The sequence below is a fragment of the Heliangelus exortis genome, chromosome 3 (genome assembly GCF_036169615.1).
Source record: "Heliangelus exortis chromosome 3, bHelExo1.hap1, whole genome shotgun sequence".
Lineage (NCBI taxonomy): Eukaryota > Metazoa > Chordata > Aves > Apodiformes > Trochilidae > Heliangelus > Heliangelus exortis.
Genome location: NC_092424.1, coordinates 47,227,435 through 47,248,439, shown reverse-complemented (window position 1 = coordinate 47,248,439; position 21,005 = coordinate 47,227,435). Strand labels below are relative to the sequence as shown.

The 21,005-nt window shown below is 37.5% G+C and overlaps 1 protein-coding gene across 1 annotated transcript in view; it reads right to left on the bottom strand.

The window, feature by feature from the left end:
- PRKN (parkin RBR E3 ubiquitin protein ligase) overlaps window positions 1-21,005 on the bottom strand; it is a 712,407-nt gene that overhangs the window by 102,935 nt on the left and 588,467 nt on the right. The window contains exons 8-9 of the mRNA XM_071740466.1: window positions 10,162-10,223; window positions 77-226 (exon numbers count right to left, since the gene is read on the bottom strand). Coding sequence (XP_071596567.1) covers window positions 77-226; window positions 10,162-10,223 — 212 coding nt within the window. The remainder of the gene's footprint in view (window positions 1-76; window positions 227-10,161; window positions 10,224-21,005) is intronic.

Here is a 21,005-nt window from a genome sequence, read left to right as displayed (position 1 = left end):
CAGTTCCCCTCTTACTCTAACATCATTCAATACAAATCACACCCCACACCACTCGTAGGAAAATGCATGTTCTTACCCCACAGCCTATCCCGTTGCCTGGCTCGCATACGATTTTCCTCATTCCTGGCTCAGGAAGCAGGCCTGCTCCACATCCAGGAGTTGGACACAGCACTCCTCCCATCTGCAGCACGCACTCCTCGGCCCCATAGCGCTGGTAGCGGTTGTACTGCAATACAACAGACTGGTGTTAAACTTGCAAGACCCCCCAAAACACCAACACCCCTTCCCCACCAGCAAAGCGGGAACTATAGATTATCCTACATAATCAATACGACAACTGCTCTAATGTCTCACATGTTAAATCCAGATTATTTGTCTAGAACTTTGCAGTGCCACTAAATGGGGTGCCACTTCACTCCAACTCACATCATGTGCATGATTTTCTGACTCATAGGTACCTTTTTTTTTACCAACAGAAAATAGTGTGGGATATTAAATTCAAGAAAAGAGCAGACTGTTCCTAGAAGTAACCTCAGGAACTGTTATATTGCTATAAAGAATATCAAAACCACATAAATGTAGTCCAAAACTAAATACTGATAAATTCTGATAAATACTGATACAGAGATTGAGAAGAGAGCTACAGAATCCCCCCAGGGATGTATAGCTAGAAGCATAGTATAATTCTATAGAGCTGTTGTAAAAATTGCCCAGCTAGCTTTATTTTCAAAATAAATCTAATTAAACTGATGGAAAAATAATTATCTGATATTTATTTAAACTGTAGGTGTAGTTTTTTTCCCCAGTGTCTTCCAGGAAATTTTCTCAGGTTTTGCAGTTTTCATGTAGTTCCACCCCTATATCCTTCAGGGCTGTGGAAATGCCCCCATGTTAGCAATAACAACACTGACAGACAGAATATCAAATAACATGCTCACTGTATCCTCACTGACAAAGATGCCTGTTCTAAAATGACTGGTGACATTGCCATAACTTCTCCTGGTCTAACTTGCCTTGCTTTCAGGTAGAGATAAACTGAACAAGTACAAATCATGCTGTGGACATGTAAATCACATCCATTCTAGGATTCTGAGTTGGTGCAGTTCCACACTAGCAGCTATACAACTACTGTAAACTGGGCTTCAAATTTGCCTATAAATCTAGGCCAGTGTAAAATGAAATAAGTGAAAGCATTTGGTCCTAATAGCCTCAAAGAAAACAGGAAAATCCAAAAGGCCAAAGGGGAAGGGAATACTAGGGATTTTCTCCATAAGCAGAATGACTTTATGGTGTGCTAAAGGAAAAAAAACAGAGCTTTATGCTACAGCACTCACAACAGTATTTAGTGCTTCATAAAATTTTATCCCATACCTGCACATGAAAATTGTCTTCCCTTTTATTTTGGGGAAAACAAACAAAAAAATTCTCTTACTAATCCACATCTTTTCCCAAAGAAATCGCCCAACAAAAACTAAAGCAATAGGACAAACACCTCATAAACAAAGGATACAAAGAATAATTTTGAATTACAAAGATGGGTTCCACTATTTTTTGTGGGCGCATTTAAGAAGATTCTTCTGCCAATGTTGCCATAACTTGCTTTGTTACATTTGGTTTTTAGAAGTGCTATGTGACTTCTTAATATGCTATAATATATAGACAAAGTGTTTCATCACAGAAAAAAATCAAATAAAAAAATTACCAAACTGAAAGCATCCACCTTTGTCAGTTAACAAAAAATCCAAGCAAACTTCCTCTCAAAAAAAAAAACCAAACCAAACCTAAAGGGAGATAAAGCCTTCAAATTATCACACTTCAAATTATGTGAACAGCAGCCAGAAATCCTGAATTAAGAATCTTGGATCTGGAAGATAACAACCAGTATTTTAGAAACATACAATACTTGTCTGCAAAATCTCCATAAATGTGTGTGTGAACAAATCTATTTTATTTATTTATTTCTGCTATTCTACGTTGTTATGCTTGAACCTAGAGTGATGCCATAAATATTTAGTATTGGACTCTATCAGTTTTCAGCACTTTGTGATCCTTGCACTAAACACACGCTGAGTGCTCCGAGTCATTCCGCTGGCGTGGGTAACCACAGCTGCCAAACCCTTTGCTGACACAGTTTTTCTGCAGGGCCAAGACTGGACCTGAATGCAAGGACGGTGATTCTTACACCATCAAGAGGGAACATTGTGCTGGATCTGGGATTGTTAGCAGCTTCTCATTACAGAGGAAAACATCAGTGACACTGTAGCTGAGATTTCTTCACAATTTCCATTATAAATTTTCAGCTGAACTACGCATGAAGACCCTCCCCGTGTCCTTTTTTTTTTCTTGTTTCTTTTGTTTGTTTGTTTTTAATACACAGAAGTGGAAATTTGGTAAGATGAGAACCAGTCTGTCTTGTTACAGAAACCTACAGAAAGAGAATGTCCTGTCCACCTGGCAAGGTGGACACAGTCATTGCATTCTGTCCAACAAATTTCATGTCTTATACTGGTTGAGTACAGGATTCATGCCAAATCAGTACTGATTAATGAGAGATATAATGCAATTCCTCTTCTCTCTTTTAGAGTTGTATATCAGCACAATAAGAACTGAAACGTGGTGTGCCCTGACCTCTCTTTATAGATAATAGAAGAGAATTTGCTAGATATGGACACATTAAATTAAGTGACTTCCAAAATAGGTGTTTCAGTTCCAGTAATTCTGACCCAAAGTCACCTGGCCTAAGCTATTTTTGAAACCAAGGTTTAGGTACCTAAATAGACCATGAACTACTTCATGCAATTTTAGCTCTTTAAAAATTTCAACCTAAGCAACTCGTACGAGCTCCAAATATACTGAATGAGAAGAGACGAGATCTCAAGGAAGGAGTTTATCCTGACTTACATGTGATATCTCAATGTCTAAGATTGGTAGGTTGAATCATCCAGTGGAAGTGCTACAGCTGAAGCTGAGAAAACTGAGGCTAGGCATCTAACACATAAAGAAAGAGCTGTCATTAAAAGATGGAACTGACTCTTCTGTATGTTCAAAGTATTTCACAGTATCTATTACCCAGTTGTTACCAATATACCTACGACATAGAGATGGACCTGCCATGTTTAAAACAGTTCTGCATGCTACAAGGAGGAAAAATATCTTCAATTATTTTTAGGAAAAATGTCTGACAAAGTTTAACATAGGGGAACTTGACTGAACTGGCATCCATGGAACCTGATTTCAATTCCTGGCAGCAGCACAGCCTTCCTGTGGTTTTCATGTAAGTCACTTAATCTATGCTTCTCATCAGTTCCCCGTTTGTAAAGAGGGAGAATGATACTTGCTGATTTCACTGTAATGTTAAAAGCCCAAATCCATTAATAGTCATGAGGACACCAAATACTATGGTAATGAGGGACATAAAATTACACAGAAATCACCAGCCATCTACTGCTGCTAAAAATCAGCTTTTGAGCAAAGCATGTCAGGCATTTATATGCTACTGTAATAAGGTCCTCAGAAATTCAAGTAGGTAAATAGTTGCCAGATTCTCCATAGAACCATATATTTCAATGCTTATTCGGGGAAAAAAAAGCTTTAAAAATACGATTTACTTCAAACGACTAGTGCTAAGACAGCTACAGGTATATGAACAAGGTAGCAATAAAACATTCTGATTTTTTTCTCTGAAAACTGCATCTTGTTGTGAACTTTTCCCTCAGGATGTGAATTATCCCAGTCACCCCAACTGTATACTTTTCATGGAATAAAATTTTCAGGCAAAAAAGTTTCACGTCACTATTTACGGTATTTCAACCATAAGAAGTTTTTCCATGCAACCTTTTCTTCACCTTCAGAAATGTTTTTTATAAATTATTTTACATTATAGTATGACTTAGACATGTAGGCTGGGTAATTGCAACCATTTATTCCCTGCTTCTCACTTTCCAGAGTGAGCTGGTTTCCCTTGAGTTTTAGAATGGTTTCAGGTTTTCAAACGGAAATTCATTCAAACTAAAATGCACCTGGATGCACAAAACTTTGCATAACACTGTGTGAATGCAGTGATTCCTTGTATGCTATTTAATTTGGAAGTTATGCTTTAATATCATAGAGTCACATCATAGAATGGTCAGGGTTGGAAGGGACCTTAAAAGATCATCTATTCCAACGTACCCTAGCAAATCACATGTGCCTTGTGCTATTTTAATTTTGCTCTTACACTTTGTGCAGTTTATTTTCCCTTTTTTCCTCAAAGCTAAAAGCATCTGCTCAGTAGTAGCCTCACAGAGCACTTTGGGCAAAGTTTAACAGTAGATTGAAAGCCAAAATTTCTAATCTCTGAAAGGTAATTTGATTACTTGTTTCTTTTAACTGCATGTAAGGGTCTCAGAGGAAAGAAAATCTACTTTCTGGAGTAGCTGATTGCTTTTACTACTCCTATAAATCAAATAACCATCTGTGTGTTTCAAAATTAGATTGTGGGAGGCTATTAGTCCATAATGTAGACTAAGCACTTTATTTATATGTATTATACACATTGAAAAATGAAAAAAAAAAAAAAAAAAGAATTGGTTCCATAACATAATCAGCCAATTAAAGTACAGACAACTTAGTATTCATTGGACTAGTAAAAAATACTTAGGAAAGTGTCATCTAAAATATAAATTAAAAAGAGATGGACTGACATGGTTCTCCATAAAGAACCCTTACTTTATTCTTCCTGAGTTACTGGGCTCCTCTGTTAGCATGGATATGATCGGAAGTGCAAGTTTAGAGCCTCACCTCCTTTTTGTTGCCACAGGAGTCCCACAGATGAGACCAGAAAGAGAACCACCTTCTAGAGGGCTAGAAGTTGCCTGACTTTGTAGTAATGGAAAATTCAGTAAGGCAGTCTCAAGAAAATGCTTAGATTAAGAAACCCATGACTGGACCGATGCAACACAATTAATGGAAGAAATTAAACTCCAGTAGAGAGTGAGAAAGGAAAGTCTGCAATTTGCAGAATGATATGAAAGAAAGCACACAGTGACAAGTATTAAAATAGAAAATAAGGAATACTGAGAAAACAGGACACTGGAGCAGGATGTAGTAGAAATTAAATTGAATATATCTGAGGCAACATGATGCAATGAAGAAAGCAAGCTAAGCACAGTGTGCAACTTTGCACAGTATTTACAAACTATTGGAAATTTGTGACATTCTAGCAGGTACTTGGGATCAGCTTGAATAGACTGCTGGAGATTAACATTTTTTTCCTTCAAAGACTTGTGGAGCTGGAATCCACATTCCTTTCTTCCCTACAAGTGAGAAAAACCAAGGCTCTAACTGATGACATGAAGTCTTTTCAGCTGATGCTGTTGCAAATTGTGCAACTGAGCTTCACTGAAGTAGATACTGGCTCCCAGGAATTCCACTTCTCAGATCACAAGACTGACCAAGGAATGGACCAACTCCCAACTTCTATATTCATCTGAGACCCTGAACACTGGGGTTCCAATCTCTGAATGTCTCTGAATATAATGAAAGTTTGGTGGAGGAGAATTCCTGTATCTATTTTTAAAGGAACTCAAGTTGCTACAAATATTCATAGTTGTTACAGACACAAACAAATGGAAATTTGGGCCCTAAACAAAAAGATGTATTTTTTGGTTTTGACTAGAAAAGAATAGCCTCTAAATTAGTTTTGATCTCAAGTATTTTATTCCTTATTTTTCACCATTTCTTATTTCAGCTGCTGAACCAAAAATAAATTACTTTTACTTGTCTGGTACACAGACAGTAAGTTAAAAAAGGAGTAAGTAGAGATGCCCTGCTTATGACAAGAACGTAAAGAGGATAAAGTCTGATAATCTAGCCCCCATTCATGCTTGCTCTAATTCCAGGGATATAAACACCCACAACATTTCTAAAGACAAACTGAGCAGTGATATTTGTTGCAGTTGCGGCTGATAGGAGGGATCTGTTAAAATTGGTCATTCCCCTGTCAAAATATCAAGCAACTGGCCAATACATTCTGCAAAGTTGTCAGAGCAGATGATATAGTAGAGAACTGCAGCTATACATTACTTAGTAGTTTCTTTTTCTGCCAGTAGCATGTCATCTGCTTCATCTGTGCTGTGACCTGTTGGGGGCACTCAGGTATAGCAGCAGATTTGCTTTGGTGTTATTTGTTTTCCCTTCCAGCCTTCAGATGTAGCTGCTATTCTATTAATGAATCACAATTTTACATTTAAACAATAAACCAGATTTTTAAAATCACTTTGAGGAGAACAGAGAAGTTTCTCAGAGAGCCATTAGGGAGATTCCATAGCAGAAGACTGCAAGTCATCTTGCTGTGTTGGTATAGTGTACTGTGTAGGTCTGAATTTAAGGATTCTCTCTGGCATTGGCTTGTTGAATTACCTGCCTTCCACTTACTTAATGTAAATGCAGTACTTCCATATTTACTATATCTTCAGTCTATTTCTGTAAGCAGCTTGTACTCTCTCCACTTGTAGAACCGTTTGCATTTACTTTCAGAGACAAGGGTCTGGCAGGGCAAGTGGCTGCTGCAGGAGACTAACTTTCTTACATCATGATATTTTTTAATAGCTCCCCAGTTAATAAATCTTTCATCCCAATCCTAAATATATCTCAAGTACCTATAAAGAGAAGGAGCCAGCCAGCAGGCTGGACTGCATCCATTATGATAGAAAAAATGATGGCTTATTAATAGTGAGATCAAACTTCAAGAAAATGCACAGCAGAGCTAGGGGCAGTTAGAAAGCTTCAGTTTTCACCTTTCCCGGGGCTGCACCTCCAGGAGATTCTCTTTGCCTCATACAGACTTATGTGCAGTGGGACAGTCTCTGAAAATGAGGTCCAAAACCAAGCAAAGATGGATTTGGAGACTTTTCTAGGTCAGACTTTGAGACTTTCTTAAAAGGTGAGGTAACAGTCCATTGCTAATGTAACAATCCATTGCTAAATGTATTTGTGTTGCATATTCCAATCACACTGGAAGTTACCTTTATGAGGTAAGATAGGTATCCACACTGCCCATCATGTACCACGGAAGCTTGTACCACATAGACTATGATTACTTCTTTCCACAAGCCTAAAACCAATTCCCTCTTCATGTAGTTTCCACCACCTAAACCTTAAGAGGTAGCCTTTCCTTTTGCCATATAAGCAACTTCTTTTAGTCCTGTATCAGTAGTTTGGTGACTTTTTATGAGTTTCATTCATGCACTGAATTAATTTCTTATTGTGATGATTACCTACTGCCTTGTGGCAGGACAAAAGGAACTGGAAATATAAAGGATCTGGACACTGGGCAGTGGGAGCTATGCGGTGCAGAGCATAGTGGTGCTGGTAGGATGGTGAAAAAGAAAGGCTGGGAAGTTTTTTATTTCCCTACTGAGATGTATAATAGGATTTAATGCCTGCAAGTGATTTGTAAACAAAGAATGGATATTTTTCCAGCAATATACTCCAGTTTAAACAACAGTTAATCCAAGAAATTCATGTAATGTGTATTCTAAAGGAGATCAGAACAGATTATCAAAATAGTCCATTCTGCTTTTATAATCTGGCCCTAAGTACATAAGCATTTTATAAATAAATCAAGATTGGACATGAAGCAGTAACATGCCACATTATTCTCTGACTGGTGCTTGTAGTGGAAGAAAATGTATGTTTGTTGATTATACTGAAATTGTAAGCAGTCTGAATAAAAGTGTTATAATTATGATTTTTTTTTCTATTAGGCATGCATCTTAACAGAAAAAAACCCCAATCCACTGTAAATATTTAAAAAATCCAAATATATAACTAAATAAATATAAGAAATAATTAGATAGCCACATGAATAAGGACTTCACCTGAAATTCCCTTCTTTCTTCATTTAGATTTTGATTCTTTTACCTTGGTTTTGTGGCAGCTTCTCCCTAACCATCAAAGTGTGTGCTAACTTCAAGCAAGAGCTATTGTGGTCATCAGTAGACTCATAATAATACTCTTTTTTTTCGGGACAGAATATAGTTGCAATATTCTTTATATTTGTACAGGTTTATCGGATAATTCAAGTTTCATGGCAAGTATCCAAATAACCTGTTAGTGTAGCCATTTTCAGAGAAAGAAAAATGTTTATAGGTCAAATCCCTTCTGCAAAACAACCTTCCATCTGCATAGTTTTATTTTCCTGACTAATGATGACAAAAACTTCTCATCTGTCTAGGTGTATTCAATACAAAGAGGAGTAATTTAATCATGAAAGTCCAAAAGAATAAAAGTTCCAATTGGTAAAATGTCAGTGTTATCTGTAAGAGGTTTTCTTCATCAAACTCCTCTTACCCTCTTCAAGACTTCTTTTGTTATCAGATGCACTTCTGAAGTTTGTATATCATCATATAATTTAATACTCTTAATGCAAAGGTGTGAGAGGAGGTGAGCAGAACAAAGAAAGTATAAAGGTTGTATAAACAACCTTAAATCTGACATTGCCTAGTATCTCTATTCATCAGCACACTCAACACTTTTAGCCTTTATTTTATGTCTGCCACTTCATTTTCTAAAAAGCAAACAGAAAAAAAAATGCAGTCCATTAGTTACATTACACTGCTCTGCCAGTGGTCATTAGAAAGGCTGGGGTCTACATCTCCATTCTCAGAGCTCAGCTAGTGAAGCTATCCAAGTCTGCCTGGTTCAGCCCTTTCCCTCACATTTGCAGTTTCTTGCAGGTTTAGTTGTTTCCCACTTTTTCTTCAGCCTCCCTTTTTGTCCCATTCCTCCTGCTCTGCTTATCTTTACCTCCCCATGCAGCTCACAAACTGCAGATCTTCCTTTATTTACCACTCTTTGGCAGGTTTCCATATTTGCTCATTCCCTTCCAGTCCCTGGTCCCAGCTCCTTGCCAGATCCCTATCACTCTGGATTCTACTCCTCCCCTTTTTCACCTACCAGCCCCATTTCTCCAGTAACTGCAAGGTTCATCTCACTCTGTCCTCCATTTGTTAGCTGGTTCTCATCAGTTTCTTGGCTCCACCACGGTCATAATTTATTTTATCTCCTCTTACTAAATCCTCAGTCTCATCAGATCCATGCCTCCAGAATCTGCTTTGGCCCAGTCTGTTTTCTGTCTATTTTTTTTTCCATTCCTGTCAGACAAACCCTCCCACACTGTCTTCTTGCTGAGGAGAAGGTGCGTCCCTGAGGGATTTCGCTTTCGACTTTCTCTAACAACTGAAGTGCGGAGCTGATGGAGGAAAACAGTAAGTCTAGGAAATGTACCAGCAGCCCCAGCTGTCATAAAAATATACTCGTAGGAGAGTGACAGGGAAATGAGAAGCAACAGGGTGTTCTTGACAGAAAAATCTGATCTAAAAGCTAAGAAACCAGACTTTGAACTCAGGATCTGCTCCTACCCCTGTCATGACCCTCACATAGCCTTCTGCAACTCCCTTGGTGCCAGGTTCATTAAAAGACAGAGATATTCTGATGTAAAACACACTAATGCTGAGCTTTCAGGCCCTTGGTCCCTATTATATGCAAGCCTACATCAGGCCTTATAACGAATACATTAGGAGAGACATTTCAGAGACAAAGATGAATTCAATATTAGAAGCATTAAGCATTTGACAATTCAACTTTTCTCTCAAATTTAAGGTAATTTTCTCAGCAACTCTGTATCTTTATTTTTTTATTGGTCATAACTCTGACCATCTTGTGAATGTTGTAAAGCATCCTCACTCTTGTTTTTTCATAAACCCCCCTACAGAAATAGTTTTGTGAGTGCAAAGCACAGCTATGATTATGAATGAGAAACACACTTTAAGAAGAGAAAAAAGACAGCAAAAAGAGGTGGATAATATAATCAGTTACAATAAGTACCAATCCCTTAGCCAGATTATCTATCTGCTGTCTTAGAGAGCCTGTTTACTGCTGTAGTCAAAAGCCGAAAAGCTGTGGCAGATAGCAGATGTACCAATTAATAACCTGTCAAGGCTAATGGATAGAACAGAAAAGAAAGAAATTCACATATATCTCCTGTGTGTTTTTTTCCCCCCCATTTCAGGTCACTAGGGGTCATGAGATACACTCTGCCTCCCTAGAGAAAGATGAAAGTGTCTCATTAGTGTCTATCTTTCGTGACATAAAGATGCTGCCTTTGAGTTGCTAACTCACCTGTTCTTCTCCCAGAATCCTGAAGTGATGAAGCTCTTTAATCAAAGAGTCTGGACAGCCAGCTGTTGGAAAGAAACAAAAATAGGCATTTTAGAGCTTCTGTCAGTGTAGTTTCAGCATAAAATACATAGATGCAGAGAGGACAGAATACACAGATTACCTTAGATAAAGAAGATTAGAAAGATTAGCCATGGTTCTGCAGGCACCAGAATGCTGAAAACCATCTATCAAATAATCCTTCCACATTTATGAGCGTGCTACCAAGAATGCTTAGAAAGGTTATATTCCGAATATTTTAGCCCTTTCCCCAAAGGACTACAAACAAAAGCAAGATGAAAAGGGCAGCACTGTCTGCTAGATAACACCTGCCCCTTAGTGTAAGCCAAAAAGCCTGTTAAAAGAGGATCTCACATCAAAACCTTGGAGCTACTCAAAGCTGAATTCTGATTCACACACCAGGCTTGGAATCATTTCTAAGTGTAATAATAAAAGCTTGCCCTGAGTCCCTAAAGGATTTCATAGGCTCTGCAGGCCCGACAGATCACTTTAATTTTGGCTGTCACAAACAAAATCCATTTCACAACTATGTAGTTGTCACCCACAGTTGTAATGCACAAACCAGCTGCACAGGCAGGGGAGCGATTTCCCAGAATTTTGCAATCCGATTCCTGGTCAGTTGCTACAGACTTTCACATCTGTACCAGCCCATGTGCAAGAATATGTCTTGCTAGATGCCATGTACTTTACTGACCTGTTTAGATGTGAATACCTTCCTGGTGATGAAATCCAAGGCTGCTACTCACTTTTCTACACTACCAGACTCATTTCTGGCAAGGGAGAGAAGTGCAGCCTGCAAAAACAATCTGGGCTTTATTCTTTTTACCATAAATTCAAGCATCTGCTTGTGAACAGAGAAAACTCCTTAAAAGACATAAAGAGCATAGTTCTCCCCAGAACAGAGGGGGAACTAAGATCTTTATCAATGTGCTTTTCCACCAATACAACTACAAATAGTTACTTCATACCCCTAGTGACTACTATTAAAAGAAGGCAAATGAATCTGGAGACACTTCATGACCATCAGCACTGTGCCTTCATTCAAAGCCAGTGAGACATGACCTACACCCACAACTTCTGTTGGCATAGCTGTCTTAAGAATTCAAGGAGAAAAGACAACACAACTGAAGAAAAGCAAAAACTCTAAAATAGGCCAGAATTATACTAGTACAAGTCTTCTACTGATTTAACTTAACTTACAGAACTGATTTAAATCAGATTCAAAACAGCTTCCAGCAGGTAAATGCTTTATCTTCATTCAAAGAAGGTCCAGGTATAGCATGCACCATAAATGCAACTTCATCAGCAAACCCTTTTAAAGGCAGCCAAGGTGGCCAAGGTTTAAGCAAACTATAAGAATTATCTGTTAACAGCTTGTCTCTTATATTTATGTTACCGCTTCTTCCAGGTTAATAAAACCTATGACATCCTTACAGGCTTCTTTCAACCCACCTACTCCCTCCCCTCACACACATGGATATTCAAATATTTGAATACATGAATTTTAGTTCCGAGTGATTCTTTCTTAGTGGGTTTTGATCTCCCCAGCTTCTAGGACCATAGCCCATGTGTCAGCTTTAATCTTCTCTCCTCACTTCTCCCCCCATTTAGGCTTTCACTATTTACTTTGTATCTTGTTCAAAATGCACTTAAAGTAGTCCTTACCACTTCCACCACAGAATCACTGCTACACAGCATTTTTCTGTTAGTTTTCACTGGGATTTACATCTCTGTGTTTCGGCTTATTCAAAGCCTGAATGTATCAACTCTGTCCCAGTAACTTCTCCACCTGAGGCCTGACTTGTAGCCCAGAGCTGTTGACTTCTCTGTATTTCAGATGAGAACTCCTGCCTAAAACACAACTCCCTTACCCTCCAGGCCTGATGTAATTATTAAGTTTTTTTCCTGCATGTAATTTTCTCTGAAAATATATGCATTGATTGTACACTGCTATAGGCATTTCTAAGCATAGATAATGATGATTTCATGTGATACTGCGTGTTAATCTTTGACAGATGTTAGCTTTGTAACATCAACCAAACTGCATCTGCTTGTCTCCGTTTTTGCAGTCTTTACAGCTGCTTCTTCAACCAACCATTTCTTTCTTCCCTCTTATCCTTTCCAATTTATTATTCACTAAATCTCTTAATATGGGAAAGTTTCCTTTTTTCTTGCCTAGCAAAAACTTTTTCCTAAGAACTTTTCCTCTTTCCATTCTCCTTGAAATAATATTTCCTGAATGCCTATTTCTCCCATTTCTCTCCATCCTATTCTGCCCTCATGCATAACTTACATAATCTCCCATATGTGAGCTGCTTACATGTATCCTCTCTTTCTTCCACGTTTGAAACCACAGACTCTTTGAAATCATGGATGTTTGTAAAAAAATTAAAAGTTTGAAAATACCCATAGACATGCATATATTTAAGCATTACTAGCTGTCCATTCTCTTCCCAGTACAGTATTCTGTCTAGTGTATTTTTCAAACTGCCCAATCTTGCTTACAATCTTTTCATAGTCCAGACTTTCACTTCATCTTGGTACCTGATTATACAAAGGATCCTGAAGTTACTAGCAAAGGAGAGAGCTTAAAAAACATTTCACTGTTGGCAGGATGCTTGGCAGCAGCAATGAGTTAAAAAATATCAAATGTGGGCTGTATTGAATCACCCTGAGACATACAGGCAGTCTCTTGTCTGTAAAAAGTCCTTTTAGACCTCCACATAGTAGGAACAATATTCCAAAAAAATCGGAATAAAGAAAAAACATGGGAAACAAAAAAAAAAAAGAGAAGCAAGACTAAAACATCTTCCTTTTTTTGGTACTTATGGATGTTTTGTATTTATTTTTTCTACTTTATAGTTTCTCCTGTTCTGAAGTGGACCTTTGTAAAATGAGTTTTAATGGTGTGACCCATTCTTACCAAATATTTGGGAGTTCTGAAAAAGTTTTAAATTTTTGCTTAAAATGTTACATTCTTGCACCATGACTAAAGAAAGACAAACAGCCATTCCATAATTAAAACCCAAAGAGATTAAAAAATACCTATTCTGCTGAAGAGCATTAAGAACCATTTGTTGTCTCACCCACAAACCATTCATATATCCATCAATATATTCATGCAGATACAAACACACATGGCAATTTGAAAACTACTAAAAGTTAAGCAAAGTACCCAATGGGTTCAACAGCAAACTGTGCGCACCAAAGCTTAAAATAAAAAAGTATTTTTGAAATCTCTGATGTGCAGCTAGAGCTTGCCACTTAAAATAAATAATTTGCATTTTACAGATTTCTGTTGTTTTTTGTAGAATGCTTTGAAGGCAAGTTTTTATGCCCTCTCTAGTACAAAACCCCTTATAATCAATAGCCTCAACAATTACTGAGACTTTCCACTTCACTTTTTCCAATTATTACTTGAAAAAGACCAGGCATACATGAAATTTCCATGGACACAAACTGAACCATAGGACTATTCAAAGAAATCAAAGAATAACAATTACACGTAAGAGTGTTAAAAGGAAATGATGCAAAAGCATGGACAATTGCCTTCAATCAAAAGCCAAAACTCAAAACTGAAGACACATGCAGACCTATAAAATGACTACTCAAGTGTTTATTAGTTTCCTCTTTGAACTGACATTCAAATGTATGTGATTCATATGTTCCCAGCTACAATGACTGGGACAAAATTTCACCAACTGTGGAGGCAGAGAAAGAGGTAAGGAAAAAAAAAATGTATATCTGTAGTATTTATACCACTCTTGCCTGTGCTCCATTGATCCAAAAGCAGTAAGACCCATAAAACTAATGTAATGGTTTAGGAATGAGTGTGAGACTAAGCAGGAAATTAAGTTAGAAAGAGATGACACCCAGTTCAAAGCACAAGCAGCTTTGTAAAGTCACCACAAGTAATGTCTTTGCTTATATTTAAGCATTTATTAGTTAAATTAAATCTGAGCATATTATTTGCTTCTAAATTTCCCAAATTACTTGTCTGAATAATTTTGTTGTGGCTTGATTCTCATATTGTTTTATTATTGAACTCCAAGTACTGCACTTCGGAACGAAACACACATTCAAAGTTATAAAAATTCACAACTCTAAATTTACAATATGGCATTCTCTTCATATGCAGATATTTTTAATCTGTTAAAATAAGGATATGTATCTCCAAGGGAAGAGTAAAGCAGCAATATTTAGGAAGGACAGTTTAATGTCTCCTAACATCATAAATCCCCTGATTTGAACTAGTCTGAATACACATTTTCAGCTATTTATAATGAAACTGTGATTCTAACTACTACCTATTGAATTACCCAAATCTCCACATATTTTTTCTCTGACAGAATTAGCTTCTCTTTCTGCTTTTGCTTAAAATTATTGCTTTGTATGACTTATGTTCTCCTGTGAGAAGGCAAAGGAAAAAGTAAACAAATCCTTTCATATTGTATGAACTGGCAAAATTAAAACAAAAAATGACTGCTATCACAAATACAGGCAATGAAGAACCAATGCCAGTTCCAGGGTTCTGATGGCACCACCAGCAATGACCATCCCTGCAGTCCCTCCATGCCTCTGGCCACCCCACAGACCAGGACCCCGTATCAGCCCCAGGGTCGTGCTGGGCTGGTCCCAAGCTCCCCACAGCCCTGCCCTGCCCAGTCTCGGACCCTCTGAGCCAGTCCCACCCATGAACCCACATCCCAGCCCATCTCAGCCCCAGTGCCTAGGGCTGGGGCTGTCCCAGTGCCCCCAGCTGCCTGCTCCTGGCTCTGGGTGGGATGGGAACCGGCTGCCTGGTCCTGCTCTGACAGATCCCTCTGGTGAGCCCTCAGTGGCCCTTAAAAACCACTGGCCCTTGAGGCATCCCAATACCAAGAGATCCTGGGCTCTATAAGCTCCCACCCCAAGAAATAACAGGCTCTGGGATCTGCCCATTTCCTAAACTGGGAGGTGTTGCTAACCATGCCCCTGTGCTACTGCCTGAAGCATCATTAGGCAAAATGGCACAGCTGCCTCCTCAGCACATGTGCTGGAGATGAACACTGTGGCCCAACATGCACCAAACTGAAATGCATATTGATCTTGATCTTTAATATACTATTTTTTTACCTCCGGGTCTGAATTTTCTCCTCAGAGAAGCACAGAAAATCATACAACTTGTAGTTACAATCCTATGCGACAATTCTGTGTTTCTGTGATATATATATATACCTCTACTATAGGATTCTGTGCTACATCTTAACCTTCTCCCAAACATTTGCAGCAATATTTCCTGCTTTGCATGTAAAGTTTCAACTTTCCCTGAGCTGCAAATGCACAGAATTTAAGCATCTAAATGTAAGTTATATGAGACTAATGCATTCATTGCATGCTTCTCTTTTAGTCAACAGAAGGACACACGTGCCTTCACAGGGTGATACCTGCTGTCTTAAGGTAGGCCCAAAAGAGGTAACCATTTATCTCCAAGTAATGGATGCCTGTGGTTTTTTCCCATGTGGATTCATATCTGATTTGAGTACAGATATGAAGAATGCTCCATATTAAAAAACAAACAAACAAAAAAAAAACCCAGAATTCTGAAAGTTAGGAAATGCAGCACTCTAATGGCAGTACTGGCAACATAGCAACAATTATACACACACACACACATATATATGTGTATATATATATATATATACATATATACATACAGGTGTATGCTTTCCTGCCATATCTGTACAGCAAGGGAAGGTGGCAAGGGAAGCCTGCAGCTCATAGGTGCTTGTTATACTTGTTACAGCAGGTACCCATCCAGAGCACATCCATCCTCTGGCTGCAGTGGGACACAGCAGCTGGGACTCCACGCAGAAGGAACTACTGGGCACAGCCCTGCACACTGCATGGTAACAGCAAGAATGATAGGGAAGCACAAAGGAGGAGGATTGGACTTTCCCACAAAACTTCACAGGTTTGAAGTCCCCTAATCAATGAGCATTTGTTTCTTACGACATTTTCCCAGTCTCTTCCAACCTGTTCAGCTAATTGGAACATTGGTGCAAAAAGGACTTTCTAGCATCTGTGTCTCCTCCAGTAAAAAGCAATCCTCTGCTGGTGGCAGTGAAGTCATTCTTATGGGAACTGACAATGATTTCAAAGTATGAAGTGACTTCAATGTGCTTGTGCTAATTAAATGTTTTGATGTTTCAGATGACCTTTTCTCATTTTTGATGTTATGTGAACATGAAAAAAGACAAAACTAAGGAGTGTGTCTGCAATGCATAAATATATTATTGAAAAGAGAAAAAGATATTATGAAGAATATAAAGTATGTAACTTACAGGATATAAGAACATAAGCCTACTTTTGAAATACTGTTTACACTTGTGCATTGTGAAAGATGTGGAAATGTTTTCTCACAGATTCTAGCTAAGAGTACTATAATAACTTTCACAATTTTCATACGAACTTAACAAGCAATACTTTTGTAAATAGTAAATTATTGAGGGTTTTTTCTGTTGTTATCTCGATGACTTTCTAATGAAACCAAATGCCTCACTAACTTGTAGACCTGCACTGTGCTTACAGATATCTTCCTTTGTATAAGACAGAAAAGTGATAAAACTGTAAATACTTTGTCATCTCAAGTCCCAAGCCTTACATCTACAGGTTTTAAAATGCTGGGGATCCACATGGGCACACAACTTTATCTGGAAGATCAATTACTGCTCATGAAATCACACATCAGTGTCAAAACTCTCCCGTGAAAGCAGCTTGTAATCACTAGGTTTACCTATTGATTTATTACTAAAAAAAGGCTTGATTTACCTTCTGAATTTTCTATGTTGATCACGCCTTGGAGCCACATTTGCAACTGAAATTCTCTTATCCTTTAATTTGTAATTCTGCTTCCAATATTTATTTTGATGCTCTATTGTTATGGGGTAGGTTCAGTCACAACATTTTCCCAAAGAAAACCAAAAAATTTTGTTCAACAGATGCCCAGTGGTAATTCTCTTGCCTTGCCTATAGGTACCAGAACTTCTCAGAAAGTATAATATTCCTTAGCTACAGATCTGTGTCAAAATACTACAAGCAGCATTCAGCCTGTGGGACATAATAAAACATCTGATGATTTACTTATTGTGAATATATTGTTGACTGCAGTCAGCAGTGTATTTACAAATTTAGAGACAACCCTTTAGCACTGAACTATCTTTTACTGGCTGCCTTGCAATTGGTGTAATAAGATAGCCAGTAAAATCAAAAACAGTGAAGTAAAAAATTGCAGAGGGTTCTTTGCTTGTACTCATGCCATTATAACAACATTATTTTGCAGATGATATTTTTATGTGCAATAATCTAGATAAGTAGATAGCAAGGTAAAACAAATATTGCCTGAAAAGAGACGTATTAGAGTGTTTCAATAATATAGATTCATTTGGAAAAAATATAAAAGGAGATATTTTCAAAAGCAAGTATTATTGAGTTCTGTCCTTTCAGAGTCAGCAGGCATGCATTTACACTGCAAAGCTGAGCTCTGCAGTTGAAAAAGCAGGAAGCATGACAAGCAATACCTGCGTGTGCTTTATCTACCCAGAGGTCAACATGGTGAAGGTCGTTCCTGTAAGTCTAAAAAGTCTTTCTAAAACTACAAAAGGTGGGGCAGTTCTTCAGCTCAAGCAAGCTAGCATTACAACTATTAAGTCAATGGTCTTTACAGGTACTCATAAGAGCAAAAAATCTGCCCATCTATAAAAAAATGTAGCACTTTGTTAAAAAGAGTAAACTTATGTGTCCTTTATTAAAAGACTAATCAGCAATAAGAAATCTATTTGCCTTTAAAAAATAATCAGGATTTAAATATCCCTTTCTCCTGATTAATAGCCTTGTCAAACACTAACGTCAATTTATTTTTTTTGACTTCTGACAACCGAAGTCTATAAAGTGACCCATACATTTTTTTTTGCTATCAAAAAGGATGCAATATTAAAGCATTAAAAGGATGTAATATTAAGAAGCTAATTTTAAAGAAAGTTTCATGAAAGCTTGATTTTCAGGGCACAATGCTTGTCCCACTCTGACCACTTGCTAGAGATGCTAGTTGCCCAACTTCATGGGTTACTTCTTCGTTTGTATGAACTTAGTTTCAAAGAGGCAAAAGGTATTTTGGGTTTCACGAAGTACTTATGCAAAAAATTGCAAAGGGACTGAAGGAGAATTGGGAAAGGATGCCATATATATTTGGAGTACTGACAGCAAACAGCATTTCATATTAGAGAAAATTCTGCTGGCCCAGCTTTCTTACATGGCACACAACTCTGGCCATCACTGTGATACTGCTCACTGGTTTGTTTTGTTTTGTTTTTTATTAATAATGATTTAAGGCCAAATGACTAGAAGTAATGAACTGTGTTAACCATTTTCTGTTAGGGTCTGTCTTTCAGTATTCACAATGGAAAATACCATCAGGAATACTGACCTGCTGTTTCAGTTCAGCACCTTCTTCCTTGCTTGCTTTTTTTTTCATATTTAAAAGATATTTAAACTAGACTTGAACCAGTACTTTTTAGTCACATCAGCATTCAAGCTGTGAATTGTACTGAGCTGCACAATGCCAGCATGCCACTCCTTGTTATTTTTGACAGTTTTCTGAATATGCTGCACTGTGCAATATGTGACAAACTGTTGAAAGAGTCTGTCAGAGGGGAGAAATTTTCTAAAAAAATTCAGTATTGCTCAAGAGATTAAGACTTCAGGGCAACCAAGTAATAGCACAAACACATTTGACTAATAGTCCATACCATCTGGTTGCTTGATATTCTGGTTTAAATTACAAACGTAAATTCATCCATGCAATTCTCAGTAAAGTCAGTGAATACTAAACTCATGCAACAAAACAAAATCCATGCTGTCTATCTATATCGAGAAACTGAGCTTCAAACTTAACTGCTCAAATACAGCTTCTTCAGAAGCAGAAATAAAAGGACACCCCCTTCTTTCCATGTAAATACTGACTTTTGTCACATTAAAGTATATTTTACAGAAACAACATAATTTCTTATACCATGTCAGTAAAAGAAGTCACTCCTACATTTCTTCACAACATCAAAGAGTCAAATCAGAAAATCTTAGGCCACTGACCTAATCAGGTGATTTCTTTTTTTTTTCCCCTATCAGATACAACAGAGATGCTCTAAACTTCTTTTGGAATCCTCAGCACCTTCTGCCATATAAACCTTGGTAATGAAAGTCTCAGTGCAGGGATCTGAGCTGAAAGGAGCTCTTCACTCTCAGTATACTAAGTTTTTAGCTCAATCAGCTTGATTCATGAAAGGTTTTCTCATCTTTTATTCAAAAAGTAGTTGAATTCTCTAAAGCAAACTCTGTTCTCTCAAATTCCCACCTTCATGCTGGCACTGGCCTTTGATGGTGATCAGTACCTTTGAGAAGGCAAGTGAGAGGTCAGAAGCTTTCAGCATGTGGTGGAGACTTTAAAAGAGAGGAGATTGTCTTCTCCGAGAAAATCCAACTATACTCGAATAAAAGTCAACATAAGGCAAAAATAAGTATAGAAGAAGTCTTGAAAAGACTGTAATTTCTGAATGCCAGAATTAAGCAGGTGCCATATAGAAAATGCTAAAATGTTTCTAAGCTGAAATTAAACCAAAGTTCACACAGCCATTTTCCAGCTAACAGCTTGGTAAAAGAAGCATATTATAATGCTCAAGTGCTAAGAATCAAATTTGGAAAGCAAATATTTCTTGGTTTTCCTCTTAAAAGTTGAATTAAAGAAACCATCCTCCTATAAACTTGGAAATTACAGGTAGAAATAACAGTTTCAGCAGCTCATGCTGCAATCATTTTTCCCCTCACTCGTATTTTATCAAATGAGGTTATTATACAGACTATGTAATATAGAATAAGCCATTGTACCATCAAAAAAAGATGTGGCCAGGAGCCAAACACAAACACACAGCTTTCCACCACTTTAATTACAAAACAAGTGTTAGAAGATATTAAAATGAATTCTTTAAAGGTTATTTTCTGTCCACAGTAGAGGAAAATCAATATGACAAGCTCAAAAAAAAATCTGTCAGAAAAAACAAGATGCACACATGTAGAGCTTGCTTTCTTACTCACACATGCATAAACATGCAAAAAATTACTACTGGAGAAAGGAGAATAGCAAACAATACTCAGTGACCCAGAAACAGCAATGCTTTTCTTTCCACTTTTGCATTTCTTTTTTTTTTCTTTCCTGAGATATGACATCATTCTGTATAAACAGTGTATAAAAAAAGTTATTTCTTTAATCTATGCAGCATTTATAAGACCTCAACATGAGCCCTTCACTGAGAGTTTAGACAAATATTTAAATTGCTACAGAAATGACTCAGATGACAAGGCAAGCCCAGGCTACTCTAAAAATAAATCTTCGTGGACAATAAGCCCATCCAACCAAAAGAGAATTTTAAAAAGCCATGGAATATATTATGTCTCACAGAATAGTACAGACGTATCTGGATGAATAGCTATGATTTTCTCCTTTTCACAGGGATTTTATGACAGAAAACCATCTCCAGAACATTAGAAACGAACCAGTGCTCTAAAAGTGACCTGCACTCTTGTAATGGAGGTGAAATCTTGTTATCTAATTTGAATATTTTTCTTCCTTCTTTGCAACAACAATATATGTATGTGTATCTTTCTGCTCTCTGTGAGGGAACACAGAAAAGTTCCTCCTTCTGAAATGAGGATGATTTTGCATTTCACCTTAATCAGATCAAATTAGGGCAGGTGGT